This window comes from Erithacus rubecula (assembly GCF_903797595.1).
Source record: "Erithacus rubecula genome assembly, chromosome: 2".
NCBI lineage: Eukaryota > Metazoa > Chordata > Aves > Passeriformes > Muscicapidae > Erithacus > Erithacus rubecula.
The window spans coordinates 77,419,788-77,444,819 of record NC_136685.1 but is presented as its reverse complement, the minus strand read 5'-3'; the positions used below and the strand labels follow the sequence as shown (position 1 = coordinate 77,444,819).

Sequence of the window (25,032 nt, the reverse complement as noted above, 5' to 3'; positions counted from 1 at the left end):
TCTTAACATATACATTTGTATAAGCACAGTTGCCACACCTGCAAGACCAAAGGAAATACTGTGTTTTGAAAATCAATCTTTCATGCAAACTGGCCAGTATGTTGCTTTATTTTTCTGGAGATTATGATGCAGAATGAATATGTGTCTAGAACTTGTATTAATTTACAGTTCAGTTGTATCAGACTAACAGCAGACTAGAAGACCATTTTTTTTGGCTGTGATGTATAATATGGGCCACATACAGATACTATATGTCTGATTTGACTTAGCTGCATTGTCTTTATTTTGGAAGATATTTTAAATTTCTAAACTGCAATGACATTCCTGCATTTATCCTCTTTGATACAAGTGAGCAATTATATGGGAGAAATAGGTTTCTCTTTGGCATTGCATATTATAGGTAAACTACATTTGACATAGAATTTTAAATTATGGTTTCTAATCCATGCTTGAGTGCAGATACTTGATGCTGCTTCTTAACTCAACTTAGCTTTAGGGTTAACAATTTGTACTTTTAGCCCCATCAAACTTGGTGGTTTTTCATGAGTCAGTATAAAGGTAATTTTTTGAAAACAAGTTAGGGCAAAAATTTTAAAAGCTCTACAAACATCAAGGGGATCAATTTCACATGATGGAGGTGAAATCTGTTGTTTTTTAGATGAGGAAGCCAAACCCTAAGGGCAAGAACTTTTTGAAAGTCATACAGGATCTGTGACAGAACTGAGAACAAAAACCAGCATATTCAGATTGAAATATGTATTCAAACACTATCTCTTTTTTTCCTAAAAATTATCAAGCATTTTGAATGGAGTGTTTGAAAGAAAGTTCATGGAACTTACAAGGCTCATAACCTGTTTTTTTAATAGAGGACAGGAGGGGGAGGGATTTTAAGCATAGCCTTCCTCTAAAGTGAGTCTATTAAGAATTTTTTTTCCCCTTCTATTGAATTACCCTGTCGTCTTCAGTCCTCTTTTTTTTTCAGATTGCTAATACAGCCTGACAGTAGCATTAAACCAAGTCTAGCAAATCCTCTTCTATCATGTTATTTTTCTATTCTCTATGCCAGAATTCAGTGTAAAATCAAGAGCTGTGTCAGATATTCTGGAGTGTTAACAATCCATGGTGTTTGTGGGAAGCCTGTATTGAATATGTAAAGGGAATAAACTTCTAATTAAAATAGGATGTAATGTTTTTTTCCTGTCTTGAATGGAATTCATTTGATTTGTTTAGGACTTGCTACAGAATCTAAGAGGTATTTTTATATAAAACATAGGTATTTCTTTGACAGCTCCAAAAATTCTTAGGAGGCTATTGTGGACAGCATACAAAATGTGCAGATAAAGAACATTAGAAGTCATTTACCTATTCTCTTTCAAAGGTATTGGGCTCAGAATGATCTAGTGGTTAGTAGTAAGGCAGAGAGCCAGGAAATACAATTTGTAATCTAGACTCCTCTATCAAGTTGCTGTCTTTTATGAGCCCTTCATATTGTGGCAACTTAAATCTGTATGTCCAAAAGATTTTGAGACTGAATTTTTGAGTGCTCCCACAGAAGTAATTGGGGAATCTTTATGAGGTGCCTCAACCTGAATGTTCTGGTATCAGAACTGCAGGTCCTGGACACATTTTGCAAGCTCTGGCCTTGCATCACCACACATGGCAAATAGGAAGGCTGCCAAAATTTGCTGTCCCTGAGGACTGATTAGTTGCTGCTTGTAAAGGTCACTGGTAGTGTAGAGCTCTATGGAATACTTCTGAGGTTTATATTATTTTGTATTTCATTGCATTTACAAACAAAGATGTCAGTATTCCTCAGCTTTCTAGGAAAGCCTGCACAGTTTTGTAACAAGCACAAATAAGTTATTGTTGCAATTCTCAAATATTTTTTGTCTACAGGGAGACAAAAGGCTGTTCTTTTCTCATCAGTCAGGAAACCATTTCTGTTTTAACACGTTGCAGTGTAATACTCAGGAGAGTGCAGTAATGATTTCAGTTTGATCAAACATAAAGAAACATTGGTCAGGCACAGAATTCAAACTTTTGAACTTGTATCAGTAGAAATAGTCCTTCTCTTGTAGGCCACTTTAAAGCTTTCTTTTAAGAGAACTAAAAATGTATCTGTAATAATTTTTATTGTTGTAGCAACATAAAACACTACAAGATTTGGTTGTGTAAGAGGACTTAATATTTCTTTGGTGTTTGATGCTCTTTTTAAACATTTTTCCTAGAATGGGAATACATGTATTTTGTCTGAACTTCCATATTTTACCCACACTAAATAGGAACCTTCAAACCAGATATTTAGAACTACGATAAAATAATTGCATTTTGTCCTTACCACCATCATGAAAATCATAGATTCTTAATTTTTGTTTTCACTTTTGCAGATAGCTGAGACCTATTTTCAAGAGGAGGAATGTATCCTTTTGCTTGTAGAAATTGTGCAGTATTAAAATAACATGGTATGATAAAGCATAAAAGTCAACTCAACTGCTTTGCTATTAACTCATATCTTATGGGTCAGGGTTAGAAAGAAGTGAACAACCATAATTTACCCATGAGTGAATGCACAATATTCTAACAAATCCTCGTTAATGAAGCAAGGAGCATTTGGACTGTGAGTTAGGGGATAAATTCACTTCCAACAGCTGTACTACTGCAATCATTAGTAGCTGGACACAAGCAAGGAAGTAAGAAAACATTTTAAAATAATTTCTTTTTTATCAGAACTTCTATTCTAAATATTAGTAACTGGGAAAGTGTCCAATTTAGAGATAGGATATGTATTACATCAAATAGGGTACTTATAGTAATGATAAAATTGTCACAACAGTTGATTAGAATATGTACTAAAAACATCTAGATTGGAATAAAAATACCAAACACATGGAGCTGAGATCAGCAACCTGCAAGCAATTTAGCAAAATGGTGTTTCACAAATGCTAACTAGTCAAAATCATATCAATGTAGTCTGAGAAATTGTTGTAGGAAAATATGGGTAATTCCTTCTGGGAGCAGTTCAATAGTCCAGTTTATTTTGATTTGTTCCTAGATAATGCAATTAAGTTTGGTAGAAAAATTGCAGTAATTGAACTGCTGATAATTACTCTGATATATTTCAGTAATTGTGTGAGAGAATAATAATATTAAACTTCAAAGCTGACTTAGAATTTTAGAAAAGGTGGATTGGGATTTCCTCTTTGCCCTAAAGGAAAAATGATCAGATCATAGAAAGAAGAGGCCAGTGGTAAGCCCTTAAAGTATATGTGATTCACTATATATTACAGAATTTGTACATATAGATTATTTCTTTATTATGTAATTTGTACTGACAAAATATAGCAATAGGCAGTTGTTTAACAGTAATAAGGCATTAGAAACCTAGACAAATTACATTAGCCTGTAGATAAAACCTGAGAGCTAACAGTTGCAATACTATGAAAGCAACATATAAAATAAAATATCCATCACTGTTTTGGAGGACTGCACTTTTGTTTTGGTCATCTTAATTCAGTCCTTCAGAAAATGTGAATTTCACAGCATAAATGAAAGGCATGGAAAAAAATCTGTAGTAAATTATGATGCAGGAGGAAATACAATAAATTTAAAACTTAAATGACATGGTAGAAACAGTTCCTCTTTCATCTAAGTTGCTTTAATTGAAAGGCGCTCTATTTAAAGCTGATCAAAGGAAATATTTTTTAATGCAATGCACACCTGATGTGTGGAATTCAACACCACTATATAATACATATTTATGAAGGATATCTCCACTGTACCTCCAGCCATCAGTTTCCTGAGGTTAATAAAGAACTTACTTGATCATGTTGCACTGTATTAATTATCCATGACAGACATTTTAATTCGTCCAGTGTGCAACCTCATATTAACAATAATTCAGGGTTTGTTGCTGTGATGCTCTAAGGCTCTCTCTGTGATCTGTAATTCTCTTTCTAATAACAGATTTCCTGAAGACAGAGAATATTCTTTCCATTAATCTTGTTGTTCATAATCCATGCTGTTGCATGAGGCTAACCAGAATAACAAGTATAGGTTGTGTTTTTGTAATAATTACTCCAGTATTTTAATTAGCATGAATAATGGAAAGTGGTTTTTCTGTATTACTGAGAGCCTCATCTACTGTACTTACATCCTCATTGTATTGTAGAATTACATTTCTAATGGCTGGTTAAACAGCTTTAAACAGCACAACTAATAATTCAGTCTTGGTGAAATTAGAATTGTCCTGACAATTGTAAAATATGTGATTATCAGTGTACTTTGTTAACATATTGATAACCCTAAGCATATTTTCTTCATATAGAAGAAATGTGGGCAAATCTTCAGGAAGACAGAAGGTAAATTCAGCAGTCAGTGTTGTATGCAATGGTTGAAAATGGGGCAGGTATTTTTCAAAAGCTGAAGGTGGATCAATTGTTATAGTACTGTCTCCAGCTGGTCAGTAGAAAGGAGCCATATTTTCAGTTAGTCATGCTTATTGGCATATATTTGTGCTTATTGGCTGGTATTTGTGCCATTGTTCTGTTTTTCATCTCCCAGAGATTTTGTTTTTTTGGAAAAGTTATCAGCATGATAACATTTCAGGATTTCCTTTTGCAGAAAAATCTTTTGTTGTGCTTCAGGCACATGGGAAGAGGCTGCTGAAAAGAACAGGATTTTCATTTTTTTAATGTTTCTCAACTTACTTTACTTTCATTCTTTCCTGCCATTTTCATTTCTGCTGGTTTTTTTTCTTGCACAGAAATCAGGATGCTAGACATTATTAATTTTGATTCACTTATTTCATATTTCCAGTGTATAATTGCTTCCCTTTCAACCATGATGCCAGTTGTAAGTAAGTCATACCATGTCCACATATGTGCATTTGCCTTTAACCTTCCATTCAGATGAGAAGGCCATGAAGTTCATTCAGCTTGAACGACTTTATCATGAGCAGCTACTTGCAAATCTTTCTTCCATACAGGAACAGTGGGGTGAGTACCAGCTAAACTAATATGGTAGAAGAAAAGCTTTAGTTTGTATCTCTAAGTAATAGAGTTACATTTCCAGGCTAAAAAAGTTACATAGCAAAAGCAGCATTTATATCAGAATTTCTCTGAGATAGTTACAAGAAGAGTATTCCTGCTTTGGATTTGTTTGCACACATTTAATTATAAAGGTGCAGATAGTTTGTAATTCTTTATTCTGTTAATCAAGACTTTGATCCACAGTTCTTTCAAGATTATTTTTGGGTTAGGGTTGGTAAGGGTGATGTGATGAAAATAAAAGAATAGGATGCTGTTCTCCATAGTCTGAAACGAGACTGTAGAACATACACAGAAGAGTTGTCAATATTTTTCCATTAGTTAGTTTCACCTATTTGTTTTATATTAAGCTACTTCAACAGTATCTTGAGTAAAAGTTATTTTTAATTTAGAAAGAAAATGGAAAACAGCTGCTCCCAGTCCAGTTACAGCACCGAGGAATTCAGATAAAGAACTGAGTGGCCAAGAACTGGAAGAGCTTACTAGAGTTTGCTCCTCACATCAACAGTAAGTATAAGAAAGTATTGCTACTCCTCTGTTACTGCAGCTGTTGTCTCCTTGCCATTATGGGTGTTTAAAAATAACCAGTGTCAAAATAAAAGTTTCATCACCAACTTGAATTTGGTTATAGAGTAGTGGTTCCTTCTGATATGTAACTAAAATATTTTTACCATCCGTTTTCACATTGTTTTAATATTGTTTGAGGAATGTATGAAGACTAAATCTGAACTCATTTTAGAAAATCATCAGTTTTCCAGAACTGAATTTTTGAGTTTTATTATTTCAACCAAAGGGAAAACTGAATAGTGTTAACTCAGGAAGACAGAGACTGTAGAACTAATGTCTAATACTTACTGATTTAATAATTGTTTCAAAATGCAGGTGTCCAGCATGTCAGACCTCAGCAGCCATACCTACCCTATAGAATTTTATTCCCAAATTTCCACATTTTAGGACAATTCCTAAATGCTTGAAGTAGTTCTCATTGTCTTCTATTAATTTCATATAGGTTACATTTACTTGAAGCAGTGATTCTGTACTTTCCTAGTGTGAAGTATTCTGAGCAGTGAAATCTCAGTTCATGGCACCTTTGTCTGGTACCAACGTTTGAAAACACCCTGTCTGATAGCCAGAACCCATGCAGGGATTTTTTATGTGTATTCTGCTTGCCTTTGGGAGGGAGCCCCTGGAAAGGCATTCCTGCATTCCCAGAGGAAGACGGGGCAGGTGTAGCACTGGAGCTGCTGAGAGGTTGCCCTGAACCCTGCAGCTGCCTCAGCCCCCTGCACACAACTGCACCAGCCACAGAAGGGCTGAGGCTCAGGTCTGCTGGGATTTATATGCTGCAACGAGCAGCACCTCCCTGGTGTCACCTGGCTTGTCACCTTGTTGAGAATAACTCTGCTTTCTCCTTCTTTTCAGTTTTGAAATATCATTCTCTCTTCTGAGAAACCCTGCAATTTGATAAAAATTAAAGCTTGTGTTCATTTGCCGTGATCAGTGCTCTGTATTTAATATTATTGCTGTTGTCAACCTCTCTAGGCAAAAGCCTATTTGCTTCTATTGTTTTGTATAGGGTTTTTTTCCTAGGCTTTAAACTCGTTTTACTTTTTAATTAAAATTACACTTTAATTTTTAATTAATAGATGCAGGTCTTGGAAAAGTGAGCATTTTGCTTTTGTAATTGAAAGTAATGTAACTTTCTGATACACAAGTTTTACCGCTACGTACTGGACATGTTTGCTCTTTAGAAATAGTTTTGAGTGTCTCTTATTTGAAGTTTAAATGGTACAATTTAAAAGTCAATGTAACTTTTTGAAGTTTTTATTGGAGAATATGAACATCAGTACTCTTCCCTTGTCTCTCCAGTTTTTTTTTCAGTAGCTTTAAATAAAATGCTCCACGTTTTATCTTCATTGCTGAAAGACTGCAAGACAGATTGTGTGTGATAAACCACATTGTGCATGAATCTCTATCCAGCTGGCAAGTCACACTGGCTGTGAGCAGCATTGATTCACCTGTGAATCTGAATGGAGTCCGTGGGAGCTGCTGTACATTAGAGAATCTTGAAAATGTCCCAGTCTGTGGAGAGGGAAATACGTTTTTTGGGGAGGATGTTTAATTCCTCAGTCTCTTTTATAGTGATCACTATGTTAAATAGTACTAGATATCAAGATCTTATATGATCTTTAAAATTGGTAGACTTTCTTCAGAGCATAACCTTTTACAGAAATGTACATTGCTTGATATGTTGTAGTAAATTTTCTTCTGACTGCTTCCTCAATTAGGTGGAATAATGTTAGGTCTTCTGATGATGTTCATGCAAGTGCAGATGTGTGCTTGAAATTATGCTAGCAGGCTGACAGTGGAAGAAAAGTTCTGTGCTAATTTTATTAGAGCAGAGCAAAGGTTTCTAAGATTTCACTTACATTTATTATGAAGAATGTTGTCACTAGCTTGTTTAATTTATTCTTTTTTCCTTTATTGCTGCAGGCCACAGGCATCCAAAAATAAGGTAAGCAGCTGTTTAATTGAATTCTGCTTTGTCAAAAAATGGTAATAAATATATTTTAAATATTCGGTAAAATCTTTCAAATTTAGAAGCTTTTTGAAGTTTGAATGTCTCAAAAAGTCACAGCATTCCTGTTTAATTCCAAAAATTACAGGTAATACTATCATATTTTACAGCTAGTAACTGCAGAAAATATATGGGAAAGCAGTCATTTACCTCAGTTAATGGAATCCAGAACTTTAAAGGAAAGAGAAGCTACTGTTCTTAAATCAGGTATGTGTGTATGTATGTACATGTGCATACATTTGTTTTAAATATTACATTGTAATGACATATTCCTATAAATACAATGAAGCTATTTCATTTGAAGCTACAGCATTTGTTGTATCATTACAGATGCAGTGGATGATTTTTGTTCTCAGCACAATGGATAAATAATGCAATTTTACTTAGTAACTGATATTCATAATTGTAAAGTAATTATAACCTCCGTAAAAAAAAAGTGTTAAATGTGCATGCATCTATAGTAGCTTATTTAAGCTAGAAAACTGTATAAAACTAAAGATAAAATGCATAATTTGTATATATACAAATATATACTAGATCAACAGACATTCTGAATTGTGGCAATGGAGTATAGTTAACAGTATCAGTCACTGTTTTAAGTTACATGCAGTGTACTGATTGTGAGATGCATTTTTCTGAAGCAACACAGAAGATGATGAAGCCTTTGGGGGGTCTTGAAGAGAAAACATTCAGTTAATTGCTTTCAGTGTATACTTTTATGTCAGCCTCATTTTCCTTTTTCTGCCTTGGGGCAGTGGCCGTTTTGTTTGAATTCTGTTAGAAACTTTGGTTTCTAATGAAACATTTACAAATTAAGGAATTGTTAAAATGGGAACAGAGTGGGAAAGTATATAGGTAGACAACCAGTCTGTGCTTTATCTCTCCTCTCTCTGAGCAAAAATTTTTTGGTATTTTGCCATATTTCGGTTGCCAAAATTGGCTTAAGCTAAGCACCTTTCCTCAAAACCAGCTAGAATTCCTCAGAAGATGAGAACTGATCCTAGGAGATCCCTTTGAACCTAAACTATCCTACAAGTGTGTATCAGCCAGCATATTCAGGAGAATCAGAAATTAATGAAGATACAGAGTCACAGTTCTCTATGTGTGGATCCTCCCTGCTGTCTTACCATGACTCCTCTACTGCCTTTTCCTCATTTTATTCTTGTAACCTAACTAAACATAAAGCATTAGAAACATGGAACAAACATGTTCTACAGCTCAGAAAGCAGATCAAAAGAACACAGTGCTTTATATTTTTGGCTGGTTAGAAATTCCCATGGAAAAAAAATAGACAGAGTTCCCTCTGATTTTATTCCAAGTGGGGACAAAAGCTTTCTGGAGAGCAGAATTTCTGAACATTTGAACATTCTGAATTCAGGAGCATTTTGTTACAATGTTGGAATACTCTAGTATAACATCTTGACTTAATGTGGAAGGAATTAATGGCACAAATTGATATTTTCATGCCTTTCTCTTAATGTAAATCTTGTCAAAATATCATCAAAATCTTTGGGTTCCTGTGAAATGTTGGTAAATTAATAGAGCTGTATCATCCAATAAAAAGCAGTTCTGCTGAGAATTTTTCAGCAGTGCTAAATATTTTCAATACAAAGATAGGAATATTTCCACCCTAACACCCTAACCCTTTGAGATTTGCTAAAAATGCTTTTCACAAGATGAGTGCATTTTGAGGAAGCAGTGAATTCTCTCCCTGACAAGTGTGAGCAGCTGTTCAGGCAGCATGTGGTCATTAGCTTCTGCTGCCCTTCAGTGTCAGTGCATCAGCAGCATGAGGATGAATGGGTTTTGTTGCAGTTAGAAGGATTTGGGTAGGGAAGTCATCAGTATGAACCAGTACAGAAAATTGACAAAGGTGATTCATAATCTGAAATAGCATTCAGGTAACAAACTGTGCCCAAGTGACCCACCTCAGGACTAGAAGCAGTATGGCTGTTTGGGACTGGTTCTTGATTTTGCCTGAACCCCAGCAGAATTCTTTATTTTAATAAACATACAGTTCCTAATATTCTACCTGTTTTACTGCTGAAAAGCAGTAGCCTAAATGCATGGCCCTTCTCACTGAAAACTTAGAATGCTTGACTTCTGCTTTTTAGGTGTGGGGCTTTTTTTTCTCTACAAAAAAAAGAAAAATGAAATGAAATGAAAAATGAGAAGTAAACATGTAAAGTTTTACTTTTCTTATACATGTATCTGCCAAACCACAGGAAGAACTACTTAACTCATTTAGCTGCTTGTAATAGAAGTCTGACTTACAGTAAGACAGGAAAAGGAAACTCTCAAGTGTTTTGAGACCTGGACTTCATATGGATTCATATTTAATAATAATTTATGTAGCAGTTATCAGTAAGAATACATAAAATGCATTGTAGCAATATCTATATTACAATTGTAGAGAAAGTTGCACTGCACTATAGTAGCATCTTTGAAGTAAAATCAAACTTCCCTGGTAATCTGAAGCAAAAATTATTCAATTTATCTGCTAAGGTATATGGAAACACATGAGTCTCTGTAGGCAGTTGATCCTAAGAATTCACATTCCTCTCTCCTGGGGCTACAGAGACCAACAAAAAGCTTTATAAGAAGTCATCCAGTCAAGATTCCTGGGACAGTACCTAATTAGTTTTCTGCCCTTCTGAGCAAGGGTTGCGAATGGTCTGTTCTATTACATTTTACTTTCTGGCAGGTTTTCACTCTGAATTTACCAACAGAGAGAATTTGGTCCTTAATACTGTGTGTGTATATTAAAAGATGAGATTTGATACATCCTTTACCCATTAATTTCTTCAGTTTCTGAGTGAAAGCAGAAACCTAATAGCCTTAGTGTTAACTAAAGATAAATTAATGTGTTTCATGAAAACCTTCCTAATGAAATACTGAATTTAAGAAAACCCTTAGCATAAGTTTGCAGCATGTACATATGTAACATAATGTTTAGACTCGTTTCCAGGATGGGGAGGAATGCTTTATACCATATTTTCTTTTAGGTCCTATGGGATTTGCTTTTAACTGGGGAGAAGGACAAGGATGGAGAAGTGTGAATTCTCCATTGGTAGATTACTGTAGATCAGTACTCTGTCTGCTAGGCTGTCTTGGATTAACAGTATCAAGTGGTGCCTGCAGGTTTCTGTGATGAGCAAACCAAGTATGGATTCTAGTGCAACTCTGTTAGGGGGAAAAGAAACAATTTTTAAAATTACCTCAAGTGCTTTGTTACTAAAATTTTTTCAGTAGACACTTGGTTGTAGTTCTGTTAGTCAGGTAAGAATTGATGCCCCAGGTAGGGATTAACTTAATGTAGGCAAAGGCATCTTTTCTAATTAAGTCTTCAAGTATTTGTCTTAACTTGCCTTCAGTCTGTAGTGGGCAAGGGTTCCCTGAAGTAGTTGTAAATACTGAACACTGCTGAAAACCTGATGTGAATGATCACTGCATCCCAATTCTTGTACATCTGTGGTTAGATAACAGTGCTAGGATCATTTATTACTTTCTTAGGAACAGTGCCCTGAGCTCAAGGGACACCTTTCACAGTAAAGAATCTGATTTAATTTCCGATTCCATTTAATCTTTGCTGCTGTTGGGGCTGCCAACAAAGATGCCTGTTGTGATGTGGATGTATCCACTAGCAAAAATTGACAGATGGTAATAAAATCTTGTACCAATAATCCAGGCTGTGTTTGAACTCCTGACCTGTATGTGAAGGGCTCAGTATCTCATTACAAATCCCTTGAGCTATCTACTCATCTACGTCTAGTTTTTAAAAAGTCTCCGTCTCACACCTATTCTTTCAGTGTTTTACAGAAGTTAGGTTCCTTGTACTCTTTCTTTCTGTTAATGTCATTCTGATATTTTTTCCACATTCTGATTTGCTTGGATATTATCTTTTTCAATTTTCAAGTCTTTTCTGTGCTACCTTGCATTTCAATGTCCATTAAAAGGGGGATAGTTTGGAATTTAATAAAATAGTTGAGTACAATGAATTAATGCAAATGCTTATTTTAATGAATGTGACTGTTTTGTGTAACAAGTTTAGGAAATGGCTCATATTTTAAGAGAGGTTTTAACAGGTGAGAAAGAATAAAAATGGCATAGAGAACTCAGTTAAGAAGGGCATTTTTTGATATCTTTATTAATCTGTTCATAAGACCTTTCTGCTCTTTACTGTGGCCAAAAAATACAAATAAGTGTTTTCTAAAGTTATCAATTTGTTGATTGAGGTTATTACTATTACTGCAACAGTAGTCCTATTATAACATAGTCTTAACTTAGTTTTTAACAAGTATAGAATAAAAGGTACTTTCTGTCATGGCTAGCTTACTTTGATATTTTAATTCTTGACAGCCCCTTTCTCTCTTTTTAAGCCTAAAAACAGAGTTTTGGCTTTCTTGTAATGGTAAATATCTAATAATTTCATAGACAACTTGGGCTAACCATCTACTCCTTCATCAGCAGATCATGCCAACAGCAGGTGAATTCCCAACCTATGTAGAACCTCTTGTGTGTCTGTGAAATTTCAGATAAGAAAAAATAATTCTTATATGTGTTGAAAATATGAAGACAGAAATAAATTGCATCAGATTGTATTTTTAATATGATCCAAATAATATTTTTAATAATGATCCAAAAAGCAGCGTCTTTTTATGCTGTTCATTTATGGGAAATGTAATTTCTCTTTAGTTTAATGTTAACCAAAGGAGCTAAAGATGGCAAATTTAAAATGTATTAAATTGTATGATTTCACCTTCTTTAAAGGAAATGCATATATCTCCCTAGGTGATAGATACACTGGCATCAAGATGCAGTTTTCTGTAATTAAGTGCATTTGCTTGAACTCCAGGCCTCTGTGAGATGACTCATGTAAAATATCCATTAGAAGAAAAGTGACTGTTAAGAAAGATATCTGCTTACATATTGGGAGTAGCTTTTTTCAGAAGGGCACTGAATCATGTGCTTCACCTGCAAGAATGTGTGCAAATACTATTTTTTGTCCCAATTCAGGAGTCAGAGACTACTAACAAAAGTTATCCTGACCGGAGCATAAAATGCCTGCCCTTTATGGGAGAGCATTTTGAAGCATTAGGTTACAATGTTATCAAATCACAGTATACTCTTTCCCCCCTGGGCTGATGCTTTGAATCATTTAAAAACTCTGGAACTGTTTTTCCTACTGCACTTAGGTACTGAAACTTGCGCTGGCGCTGGACCAAAGAAAGAAGATAAACAGCTGAGCGCTGTTTGCCCAGGTGAGAACAAGACTGAGAGACAGAGAGAGGCAGCAAGGCTTCGGGTAGCTGCAGGAAAGGACCACATGGAGGAGCAGCACTGCAGTGCTGGATCAGCACTGGAGCCACACACCCAGTCCACAGGGACAGTGGGCAGGCCTTCCTCGGGCTGTTTATCATCTGGGGATGCTGGTAAAGATAACAGTCTGCAGCTGAGGGAAAGACAGCTCTCCAAGGATGCAGCAAAAATAGAAGGGGCTGGGGAGCCTGGAGCAAAACTCCCTCTTGAGCCAATGGTAGATGCTTTGGCTTCAACAGATGCTGATTATATGCCTACTGATTTGGTTCCTTCTCATGAAGATGTGCCAGCTGATAGAAATCTGCTTAGATCAAAACATGCTGCTGGGTCTTCAAAAGTTGCTTGTGGCCAGCTTGGAAACAGTGATTTGAAGCAGCAAGAGATACAGCCTGATGATGATGATGATGAACAGTCTTCATGGGACAGAACTGTATCAGATGAATGCTCTGGGTGTAATAAAGAGTGTGAGCACGAGAGTACTGCCCATTCACAGGTGTCCAAGGAAATACAGAGAGCAGCAGGACAGGAGGAGAAGATCAATAACGAACAAGAAGATTTATTTCTGAGATTTTTGAATGGTAACATAATAGACACTGAAGAATCTGCAAACTTAGCAAACCAAGAGGACTTTGACACTCTCCCAGATATTTCATCTGAACGAGCATCTTATAACTCCCTGGAAGCTTTATCACTAGATGACAGCTTTTCTTCTCTTGATGAACTTACAAGAAGGATAGAGATTACTGAGGTAAATATTATGAATCCTATAAAATCTTTCATGTTTATCTCCGTGAAAATATTTTATATATTGCCAACTTCAAAATGTGTTAAATATTCATTTATGTATCATTTTTTCAGATATGAAATTTATACCTGTTTAATTTTCTGAGTTACTCAGAAAAAAAGTTTCATTTTGCCTCTCTGTCTCCTTCTTGACCAGCAGTGCACTGTGTTTCAAAAATAAGATTGATCTTATATATGATACCTGGGGGGGTTTTAATTTTTTTTTAATTCAGATAGTCTATTAAGAGATGTTCTCACAATCCTGTTAATCTAATTTTGTGTCAGAGATCTACATATTGCCTGTGATGTACCATCATTCATTTCTATGCATAGAAAAAAGTTTGCTTTTTGTGCTTATTCCATAGAGGTGAGAGCTGTATATATAAATTCTGTATATGAATGAATGGGCTTCTAATTTTGTGAAATTTAGGCAGATTTGTTCAACCCAAGCTAAGAAAGAGCTTCTAACCCTGAATCCACCTTCCTTAAGCACTGCTGATAGGCCTGTAAGAAGGGTGAGTGCTTCATAAGCTAAATTGCTCTTCTGAAAATAGAGAAGATTTATTGCTTTGGGACTTTTTTGGACAGTGTAATGACGACATCTTTGCTTTATTTGTCTTTTGGTTTTGCTACATTTGCATCTATGGGACCTTAAGAGCTTTTTTTTTTTTAAATGAAAGAATGAGTGTATTGTGAAATGATGTTATTTCAGATGCTGGAGGGGGAAGACTTGTATAAATGTATCTTCTTAGTTCATCTCTATTTCTAAGATCTTTAACAATAGACTATCCCCTTGGCAATAAAGTTACAGTACTTCTCTATAGATGAAGCTAATGCACAGAGACCAAGAACCCCCACAACTGCTCAAGGACAGTGGCCAAGCAGGGAACTAAATAGTGGAGATCAGTGCTGAAGTTATTATATGTTTTGTAAAGTCTCCAGAACAGAAAAGAGAGCATTTTTGTTTCTCTCCCCACCTTAACAGTTTCTTACCACCTTTCCAAGATCATGCCTCTTGTCTTTTTCTGGGCTCTCAGGCAGTGTGCCACGTACCAGGACTGGAATGGAGATGTGGAAACACACATACATGTTAATACATGTATCCCAAATTTTCAACTGAGTCCATTGGCTTGTGTTCACTCAGAGGGTGGTTTTAAAAAAGAGCATTTTGTTGACAGTCTGTGCTAAGCCTATATACATGTATAACAAAATAATAATTTAAGTATCATCCCTCAACATTAAATTTCTTTTGAGCCCACTGAAAGTTCTGCATTTTAGCAGAAGAGTACTGTTCTGTTTCACATAGATGAAGTCTAAATTAATCCAACAGCATCTATTTTTAAGTAGTTCTGTTTGTGCCATTTGTGTTTCAGAGGATGGGATAGGAAGCAGCATATTGATACTGTTAGAAAAAATATGCTTGTATTGATTGTCCCTGTGCCTGATGATGATGCTGTACAGGGCATGTAATTTCAATTCCAGTTTGCTCTGCTGATGCTGGGACTGCCAGTACTCTGATGGCAGAGTTGAGTGTCTGCTGAGGAAAAAGTACTTTGAGTTTTTCCATAGTACTTTTTCTGGCCATATACAGCATCATGTTGGCTGCATTGGTGAGAGTCCACTTGAATCATTCTTAGCAAGATGCCTGAGTTTTGTGTGAGGCAGGGGGCTCAAATGGAAGTCAGTAGCAATTAAAATCTGTAATGTGCAGTATCTGGGGTTGTTTCACAATACTTGAGGTTTCTAGGTGCCAGAGGGTGAGTTAAGGACAGCACACCAGCTTGTATTGTTTCATTATACACTTATGGGATGTTGTTCCAGTTAATCTTACCACCCATCAGTAGCCTAGGGGCTGTTTTTCAGAAGTGGTGAGCATCCACAGCTTTCTTGGAAGACACATTTTAAAGAGTTTGGCACCCCTGAGAAAGCAGCATTGTTAACTTGGGTTCATTGATTCTGTTTTAGTGCTAAAATAAGATTGCACTGAAGTTCTGACAAGCAGACAGACATCTTTGTCCCCAGCTGTAACACTTCTTCCTTTCTTGTCCTCTTGAAGGCTTTGAAATTGCATTGTTCAGGCTATGGCAACCAAAGAGGACAACAATATTTTCATACACTGGTTGTTAATGGGGTATCTAGAAAATCCATTGATAGCCACATGAGTGAAATGAAATGAATCACACAAAATGTACCAATATGGCAGCAAAAAAGCAAAAATAATCAATTTGACTGATAAAAGTTGTCATGAAGTAAGTGCTTACAGAGCTGCCACAAACAAATTAGAATGGAAGGTGGAAGTAAAGATGATTTTGAAATAATCTGGGGACAAAAACTATGTGGTAAGATAAAATTTCATTAACGTTCCTCAATTATCATGTGATCACAATTTGTTGAAAATGGGGAAAGGTAAATACTTGTTTATGTATTTACAGTTAGTTGGCTCCATCTTGAGATCCAAGAATCATCTCATGCAGTTTTCTAATTTAGATACTTTGTCACTTCCTTTTAGTTTATCATTTACAATAACTAATTACAAGAGTGAAAATTCACCAGATTCTGACTCTGGATTTCAATAGTTGCAAAACTGAAATAGTAGTTTTTGTATTGTACATGTATTGCAATGGATATTTTTTCACTAGTACAAACCATGTACAACAACATGCAAATGATGGAAAACCACAGTCATTTTATAGAAACAAGATTTGTACAGCTAACAAAGAGCTTTGAAAAACAGTCAGAAGATGGCAACAACAAATACTAGAAATATATAGCTCTTCTTAAATATCTTTGCTGTCATTTTTATGAGAATGAAATGACACACCAGCAGCAAAACAAATTGTAACCTCACTGAAGTTGCATTTTGCTATATAAAATAAAAGGTAATAGCATAAACTTTTTATGTGAGACAGTTAGGGAAGTGAGTAAAATCTTAAAGTTTTTCCTTATTAGAAAATTATAATTGGGAAATTCTTTTTAGAAAGCAAAGATAATGAGACTGTCTACTGAAAAATAAAGCTTTTGAATGGCAGTTTGTATACCAAGAAATGAAGTCTCCACTAGGTTTGGAGGCAATGTTTTGGATCCTCTGTTCTCTTGTATGGCTTGGGTCCTGTAGCTCTGAGTTTGTAAAAGCTACACTTCCTTGTGAAGTGCTTACAGGGTGTCTGAGGTATTTGTTGCTGTATAAAGGAGCTCAGGTACTTGCATGGCAAATGTATCAGCAGGAAAAATAGTTACTGTCTGTAGCTGTGGTGTGAATACTTAATCTGCTGAGTTAGCTCTTTTTCAAACTCAAATTACTCACTTATCTAAGGTATTTTATTAGCAAAGGGGTTTGTCTGCTGCTTTTATTATAACACAGGGCAGTCTTGGGTTTTATAATTTCAGGGACTACTGCTTTAAAAAAATCTGGTATTGCTTGGAATAAAATTACAGTCCTCTGCTAAGCAACTGAATAAGGACTACAGCCCATAGAAGAATACATAAACCTTCTTGACTAGTTTTCTGCATTCAGACCAAACTACTTCATACAATGAGCTTTTCTTCCTAGTTCCCAATTTGTAGTGCCCCCATTTTGGGGTTTTTGTTTATGTCTATATGCTACTACTAATTCTAATTGTCAATTTCAATGTTTTCTCTAGGAACTTGAATTGCAAGGCTTTATTTTCATATTTTTGTCTGGTATGTTTATAAATCTAACATACATATCATATTTCTTAAAAATAAGCACAATGTAAGAAGCTTTTTGATATTTTATTACTAAATGCTGTTTAAACACAGAAGGGACAGGTATTTTATAATTAGAGTTCATTTCTTCTGATTTTGCAACCTTATTAAAATTTATCTGAAAAGTGTGACACTTTTGCTTGAAGCAGATTCACTTTCTATTGCAGTAGGGGCAGGAGAAAAGCTTTATTTAACAGAGTTTCAATTAACCAGCAGCCATTGCCACTTTCCTATTTGAGTGTTGGTGCAAACGCCACCACACAGTGGCCTGCATGCCACTTTCAGTTCCTGTACAGGGACTGTAAAAGCTGCAGTCAAAAGATTTGTGAAGGCCAGCAGAGCTGAGTAAGCTCAGTTACACAGATGCTCCAAGACCATCTTTTTTTAATTATCCAGCATAGAACTAAGAAAATATCTGACATTTCAATAGGGCCCTTCATACAGCTCTTTCATGTAAGAGCTGTTTGCATGCAGTTTGGTGCAAGCCTGTATTTTTCTGCCTGTGGTTCAAGTCAAGCTTCTGTTGGACTTGTGGTCAACTGCATTAACCACAGCTCCCTTGTTAACTTCCAATTTAAATAATATATTCTGCCTTTTTAAATTCCTCCTGCCTCCTAAAGAGTGGGATGTAAAACTTCATCTTGTGTGGCACCTAAATCCTTCTCCTTGAATGTTTAATTAGTGGGAGATGGATCTAATATAATCACTTTGTCTATTCAAGACAAATACAAAAAACCTTAAGTGCATAACTCGTAAAATTCAAAGGCAGATGAAGTATGGCAGATGAAGTATAGTCATGCTATGGAGCTCAGTCAGGAGAGGTTTAGGTTGGGTATTAGGGAAAGGTTCATCACCCATAGGGTGTTTGGGCACTGGAACAGCTCCCCAGGGAAGGGGTCACAGCACCAGCCTGACAGAGTTCCAGAAGCGTTTGGACAATGCTCTGAGGCACATGGTGACTCTTGGGGTGCCCTGTGCAGGGCCAGGAGTTGGAATCAATGATCCTTGTGGGTCCCTTCCAACTCAACATATTCTATGATTCTATTCTAGGTTTGAATTACATGTCATGTAAAAGGGCCATTTTTCAAAATACAGTTTATGGCTTTTGTTGGGATAGGGAAGTAATGCTAGTCACACTGATTTTTATTGCAAAATCAAAAGCACTTTCTCTCTCTTGTTAAGCAAAAGATGTTCAAAATAGAGAAACCTGTGCTACATCAAATTAGTTCTTTATACATTTAAAATAAATCCTGAAATGTAGTCATGTAGGCTGACGGGGAAAGTAAATGAGCCTCATTGTAGCAAGACTTTCCTCCTGAAAGCCTTTTATGTAACTGTAATTACTGAAGCACATTTCCACATAATCCTGTCAAGGATAGCCCTCTGGTTTTAAGCTTGGAGAAGAAGCGAGTTTGTGACTAAGTCATTCAGAAACTACCAAGAGCCAACAGACAGAATGAAGTGGCTCAGGTTGCAATGTGACTTGCAGAACAGACCACCATTTCTAACCTTAGGGCAGGCTGGCAGGAATGCCCTGCCATCTCTGGGTGACATTCCCACCTTGTCCAAGCTACTTGGGAATAATCATGCCAGGCACAGGCAGCCTGCTGTGTGGGTGGTGTGGGAGGAGCCATTGATCCTCTTTATGAAAGCAATGCTGTAAGCAGAAGCTTAAAATAATCTACTCTACTAAAGGATATCATTTCATCTCCACCCTTCCAAATAAATAAGTCAAATTAAAGCACTCCTACATAATCCCCCTTCCTTGTCACAACAAAGAAACATAAGTGTAGATTTTTCTGTTGGCCTGTTAAATTATTGTGGCAGTTTTGCAAGGCTAATTTAACATTACCAGTAGAAGCTGCACCTCAGTGCACTCATTTGTTGTGATGAGACACTTGCAGACTTATTTCTGGATCATTTGTGCCAACTACTGCTCCTCTGCATGTTAACTTAAACAATTTATTTCCTCTGCCTCCACACTTTCACTACTTTCCAAGTACTTCCTTGCATTGTTAATACAATGCACATAATACATTCAAGCTCTTGAGCAGATAAACAAAAAGCAAAGTGAGTATGAAAAGTGTGGCAGAGATCAGTTTTATCCTCTGAGTTGTCCTGGGTAAAGTTATTTGTCCATTTGAGGGCTGTAAAATACTGCCAGACCAGAGACCTGCAAGTGCAGTTGCCACATTTGTCAGTGAAGTGTTGCAGAGCCAAAGCTGCTCCAGTGCCTGTTGGCTTGTGCCTGTGTCTCTCTGTGTGCTCTGCACCGTCCCCCTGACTACAGCACACATCCGTGTGTTACATAAGCTCTGGCATGAGGCAAGCTTAAGGACATCAAGTTGTTTGTTTTCTGTTTCTCTACAGCTCTTGGAAATGCAGTGCAAACAATTTTTTATGTTGCATTTCTGATTTATGTTATCAGTCCGTTGTCTGCAACTGCAGTGTTTCTTGGAAAGTTGGAGTTTTTTGAGTTTTTGTGAAAATAAGAGGCCTTTGGGGTTGTCTAGTAGATGAGTTGTAAATTCAGTTGTAAATGTGATATGTTTTATCTGCAACACAAATGTATACATATTACTTTTCAGTTTAACAAATGTTACTGCTAATCTACAGAATTAGGTTTTTTAAAGTCCTACTAAGATCCAGGAAGAATTAATTACATCTTTTTTTTGAGGCAAGGATGCTCACAAGGTAAAAAAAAGGGCAATTTTAAACATACTTTATACTTCAATTTCTGTTTATTTCTAGCACATCAGGAACTACTTGCTTAGGAAAGCATTTTTCTCCTGATACTTCACCTACTTTCATTTCATTAGTAACTAGGAAGTTAACACACTGCTCAGCCAACCCAGTATGGTTTACTTAGCATATATTTTTCTAACTAATCCAAATGCTTTAGCAAATGAAAGAGAAGTTGTGGTTTATTGATTTGTTGACCATATTGCTGTTTGTGCAAACTGTTTGGGTGACCAGTCTGTAGGGAAGGACTTTTGAGTTGCTGCTTCAGAGAGCTTATTTCAATGTGGGGCGGGAATCTATCCAGAGCACTGAAGCTTCTTTTTCCCTGGTGTTCCCTCTGGTTTCGTAGCACTGTTGTAGCTGCTTGTCTCCCCTGGGGAGCCAATTGCAGTGCTGGAAAATTAATCCCACAATAAGTATTTGATGGTCTCTGCAGGATTATATCTTTGGAGAGGCAGCAGCAGTGTGTCATTGACTTCTTATTGCCCCCTGATGACAGTGATTTTGACACAAATCCGCCTCACCACTGCCCCTGCCCATGTGAGCTTACAAAGGAACACAACGTACGATCCAAGCAGAAAACGTGTGTGTATTTAACTTTTATAACAATCAAGGGCAAGCAGTGTCAGCAAGCAGCAGAATGATACTGTAGCTGTCTTGTCTGTTCAGGACTTGATGTCTTCAAGAAGGTTTCACAAGTGCTGCATTGTTTAAGAAAAATAAACTATTAACTGTTTAGCTTGTTTCCTCCCTGAATCATTGTGAGAAATCGAAGCATGAGCTCTGTTTAACATTTCTTGTGCCACTTGCTGACTTTCATGATAGATTACCCCAGTGGAAGGACTGGTGTCTATACTAAAGAAGAGAGATGAGAGGGATGGAAAAGCAATTGCTCAAGTCCAGCAAAGGCAAACAAAGAGAAGAGTGAGATTCCAAGAAATGGAAGACACGTTGGATCAAGGTAGTTTAAAGCTATTAATTCATGGGTTATGCTCTTGAGGTGCAGATATTGTTGATCTTTTTGTTCACAACAGCAGAGCAGGCATTTATTGAACATACTCTCTTGGTTTTTTTAAACTTAGTAGGTAAAGGTGATTGATCAAAGATTGTTAATCCATACCAGGTTTAGGTAACAAGACTACAGGATACAATGACCACACTTGTGTTTTAAAGCTTGTTGAGAATGAAGTCACTGCTTTTTTCCTCTGGCTGAATGATTTACAAGTGACAGATAATTGATGTCCTTTCATTAATGTTCATTGCTTAGAGGTGTAGGCTTTCTTCCTGAATCCATTTACTGTGTAGATAGAGGGATGCAAAAGAAACAAGTCTGTTGTGCTTTGTCCATGGGTACACTTCCAATGCTTTCTAGACCATGGGATTAGATAGTGTCAGATTTTAACCTTGCATTAGGATTTAACATCCATACATATTTGCTAGCTGTCATTAAATCTGGGTTTACACCTTACTGTCTTTTTGATGGGCTAAATAGCCTTATGAGAAACACAGTATGTTATTCTGTTATGCCTTTTTTTGGAGTTTAGAGTCTCTTTTATTCAAACTGATGAGATATTAAGAAAGATACTTCTGATTGCCAGTGATATAGAAAGTGCTATCTACTGTATATGCCAGCCACTAAGTGGTATAAATTAATTCTTAAAAGTGTGTTAGCATATCTCAATCATTCATGGCCAAAAAAGAGACCCTATCCCATCTTTTTCTTGAAACTATTTTTAAAGTATTAAAGTTTTATTTAAAATTCCAATTAGAGTTTTTTTCTATTATTTTTCCCCAAGGATTTACTGATTCAAAATGAGAGTTGTTTTATATTGCAATTATTGCTTTAAATTTTATTTCAAATACACACCAAAAAAAATTCACTTGAATGTTTCTTTTTACACCATTTCTTCTCCCTGGTGTAGAGTGAAGGGAGCACAGAAATTTTCTTAGAGCCACATCAGTCTGACAGAAGATGCAGATGTTGTTCATGTATACAGACTAGCAAGGACAAGTGAGGTTGTGAGGATGTAGCAGCACCTCTGCAACCTCTGCATTGCTCCTACTCTGGAATAAACAATCATCCAGAAAATAGCAGAGAATAACTGGGATGTAAAATAACCCCTCACATTAGCCTACACTGAAGGTTTTGTGTCTATAGTCAAAATGTGAGTTATCACAAGCAGTTTATTGTAGTGCAGTCAGTGTCATTACAAACAAAGCAAGAATGTTTCCATTTGGTTTCATTTCAAAGCCTTTGTTTCATTTCAACTATTCCATGAAGGACAGCTTTGGTTGTGGCCAATCTCACAGGTAAGTGTATTTTTGCTTCTGCATGAAATGACTCCACAAATGATCTCTGCAAGGACAGGTACACAGGCTGCAGAAATGAAGCAGTGTAATTATTTAGGTTTCTGAAAAGACTTGTATGTATTGTGGTGGCTTTGGTATGGTGAGCATTATTAAGTGTTTATCTCCTGACCCATGATCCAAACCTATCTCAGGTTTTCTCACATGCATTTCTATTGCTTTGCATAGCATCTTTTTTACCTTTTCTGCTTTTACTTACAGATGAAGTGTCTGGTGGCTCCTGTATTTTGCTGATCCTGCTGTGCATAGCAACTGTTTTCCTTAGCATTGGAGGAACTGCACTGTACTGCACCTTTGGTGACATGGAATCCCCTGTGTGTACTGAATTTGCAGCCAACATGGATTTCTATTATACACAGATACTGCAGCGTGTGGAAGAGCTCAAACACTGGATAGCCTTCTCATAGCTGAAAGGAGTGGACACAGCACATTGAGAGCTCACCAGTGGTTACTGGAGAGAGTAGAACAAAATTGTGATTTCAAGTTCTCTAACACTTGCCACCTGCAGGTGATGTGTATTTCATTATATACTTTCACATTTACTTAGAAATCAAGAAAAATTTAGTTTAGCAATCAGGTGGCAAAATGTTCACATCTGTTCACAACTGTAGCAGAGTGGTATGGGAGCATAAAGAGTTGCTATCTTCATCCTTTTAAGAGTAGACAAGTAGCTTTTCATCCACATGAGCAAGCAAAGAAGAAGGAAGAAAATTAACTGTCTTCTGTATTCTCTCCCATTGCCACACATTGTGTAAGCAATCTCTGGAAGCTTAGTAAAAGGACAGCTTTAATTTACAGCTGTTTGTGCAAAGGTGTTGCCTCCAGCTATCATGCAATAAGTCTCTGTTTTATGGAAACATTATTTTTTTTTCCTAAGTCTTAATGTTTTTATCCATTTTATTTCTCCTGGTGAGCCATGTAATTATTTGGGTGGAGTGAGAGAGTGGGGTGGCATTTGTGGAGCCCTCATTTGGTGATTACCAGGCTGACCCTGTATCTTATAGCTTGCAGTGAATATCATAAATGGGATAAATCTGCTGGCAGATTTCACTAAATTTCTTGGACCTTTACTTGCAGTATCATGTGGGTTGTTTTAGAAATGGAAGGTTAAAAAAGAAATCACTGGTCTCACTAAACACAGAAACAAGAGATGTTTCGTAAATTATTCATATTAAATAATCAAGTGGCTTTGGCCCATTTTAAAGCACCTGGTAGCAGGTGTGGGGCTAACTGAGTTCTCCTCCAGCTATGTCACTGACTTGGAGTAATCACTTTGTGCCTCAGTTTCTCCTCCATAAATGGGGAATAATGATCCTTGCCTTTGTCTATGAATATTTATTGGAATTAGGGCTCGTGTCTGATTCATCCCAAATGAGTGCACAGGATCAGGGAACTCTGTGGCTGCAGCCTCTGTCAGTGAGTGAAAGTTATGTAAAGTGGGACTGATCCCACAGAAGAGGTTCAGGGGTTCACTGCAGATCCACAGCCTGACAGTATTCCAGGGCACTTCTTCCAGCTGATAAAGCACATTTGCATTTATTTGCCCTGCGGTTCTGAGACCTGTGTTGTAAAATCTGTTCTATCAGCTTTACAGACAAATTTAGATCAGTACAAAGAGTAATTTTCAATGGGTATTTCTATCACTTGGTGCTCAGCCCTCCCTGTGTGGTGGTGAGAAACACTGATAGGACAGTGAAGGTGAGAATTAGATACACAGGCCTTTGGGCCACACTCTGGTCAAGATGTGGCAGCTGTTCTTGCACAGAGCACAATGGTCCAGCCCTGCTGATGGTGTGAGTGTGAAATGATTCCTTTACACCTCAGGAAACAACATTTTTGAGGGGTCCACTTCACTCCACTCTGTGATTTTCTGCTTACTAACCTTGTATGATGCAGTGTGTTCAGGTTTAGGATATTATTTTGTAAAAAGCTTTGAAGTGAAATCTTTGAGATACTGCTGAGAATTATAACATTAAAGATCATGCTTTCTGACATTTGCAAGCAAATTGTCCCTCCAGTGAGCTTGATTGTTCCTAATGCACTGTTACACTTAACAGGTTTTTAAAGTGAAAGTTAAAATCATGTTTTTTCTAGAATAAACTGCATGTATGATTTCTCTTTTGGTTTTCACTGTGGAGGCTTAGTTTATTTATACCCTGGGGAGCCTCATGTGCAGCTTCATACTAAACTAGCAAATTTCAAATGCCCAAATTAATGAAAACTTTGGCTTTTAGAATGAAACTTGAGATTGGTAGTTTGGGGGTTCATTGTTTGTTTGTTTGTTGTCCTCAAAAGTATCATATTACTGGGCTACTGTAAAGGAGAAAGGGAAAGACACTTGTATTTGAAAGTGTTACTGCTGGTTCAGTTTATTATTGGAATTCTGGGTTTGTTTGTTTATTTATTTAGTTTTTCTTTTAAAGAGAAGCTTAATTTTCTTTTTTGGCAATTTACTCTCAGAGTAATTAAAAA

General features: G+C 36.6%; 1 protein-coding gene across 7 annotated transcripts in view; it reads left to right on the top strand.

Moving 5' to 3' along the window:
* Positions 1-24,675, top strand: part of CNST (consortin, connexin sorting protein) — a 45,774-nt gene extending 21,099 nt beyond the window's left edge. For all 7 annotated transcript variants that reach the window (XM_079327465.1, XM_079327464.1, XM_079327462.1 and 4 more), the window contains 8 exons: positions 2,388-2,418; positions 4,908-4,994; positions 5,438-5,552; positions 7,539-7,560; positions 7,734-7,830; positions 12,819-13,690; positions 21,019-21,154; positions 22,762-24,675. In XM_079327465.1, coding sequence (XP_079183591.1) covers positions 2,388-2,418; positions 4,908-4,994; positions 5,438-5,552; positions 7,539-7,560; positions 7,734-7,830; positions 12,819-13,690; positions 21,019-21,154; positions 22,762-22,967 — 1,566 coding nt within the window. In that variant the 3' untranslated portion in view covers positions 22,968-24,675. The remainder of the gene's footprint in view (positions 1-2,387; positions 2,419-4,907; positions 4,995-5,437; positions 5,553-7,538; positions 7,561-7,733; positions 7,831-12,818; positions 13,691-21,018; positions 21,155-22,761) is intronic.
* The last annotated feature ends 357 nt before the right edge of the window (positions 24,676-25,032 follow it).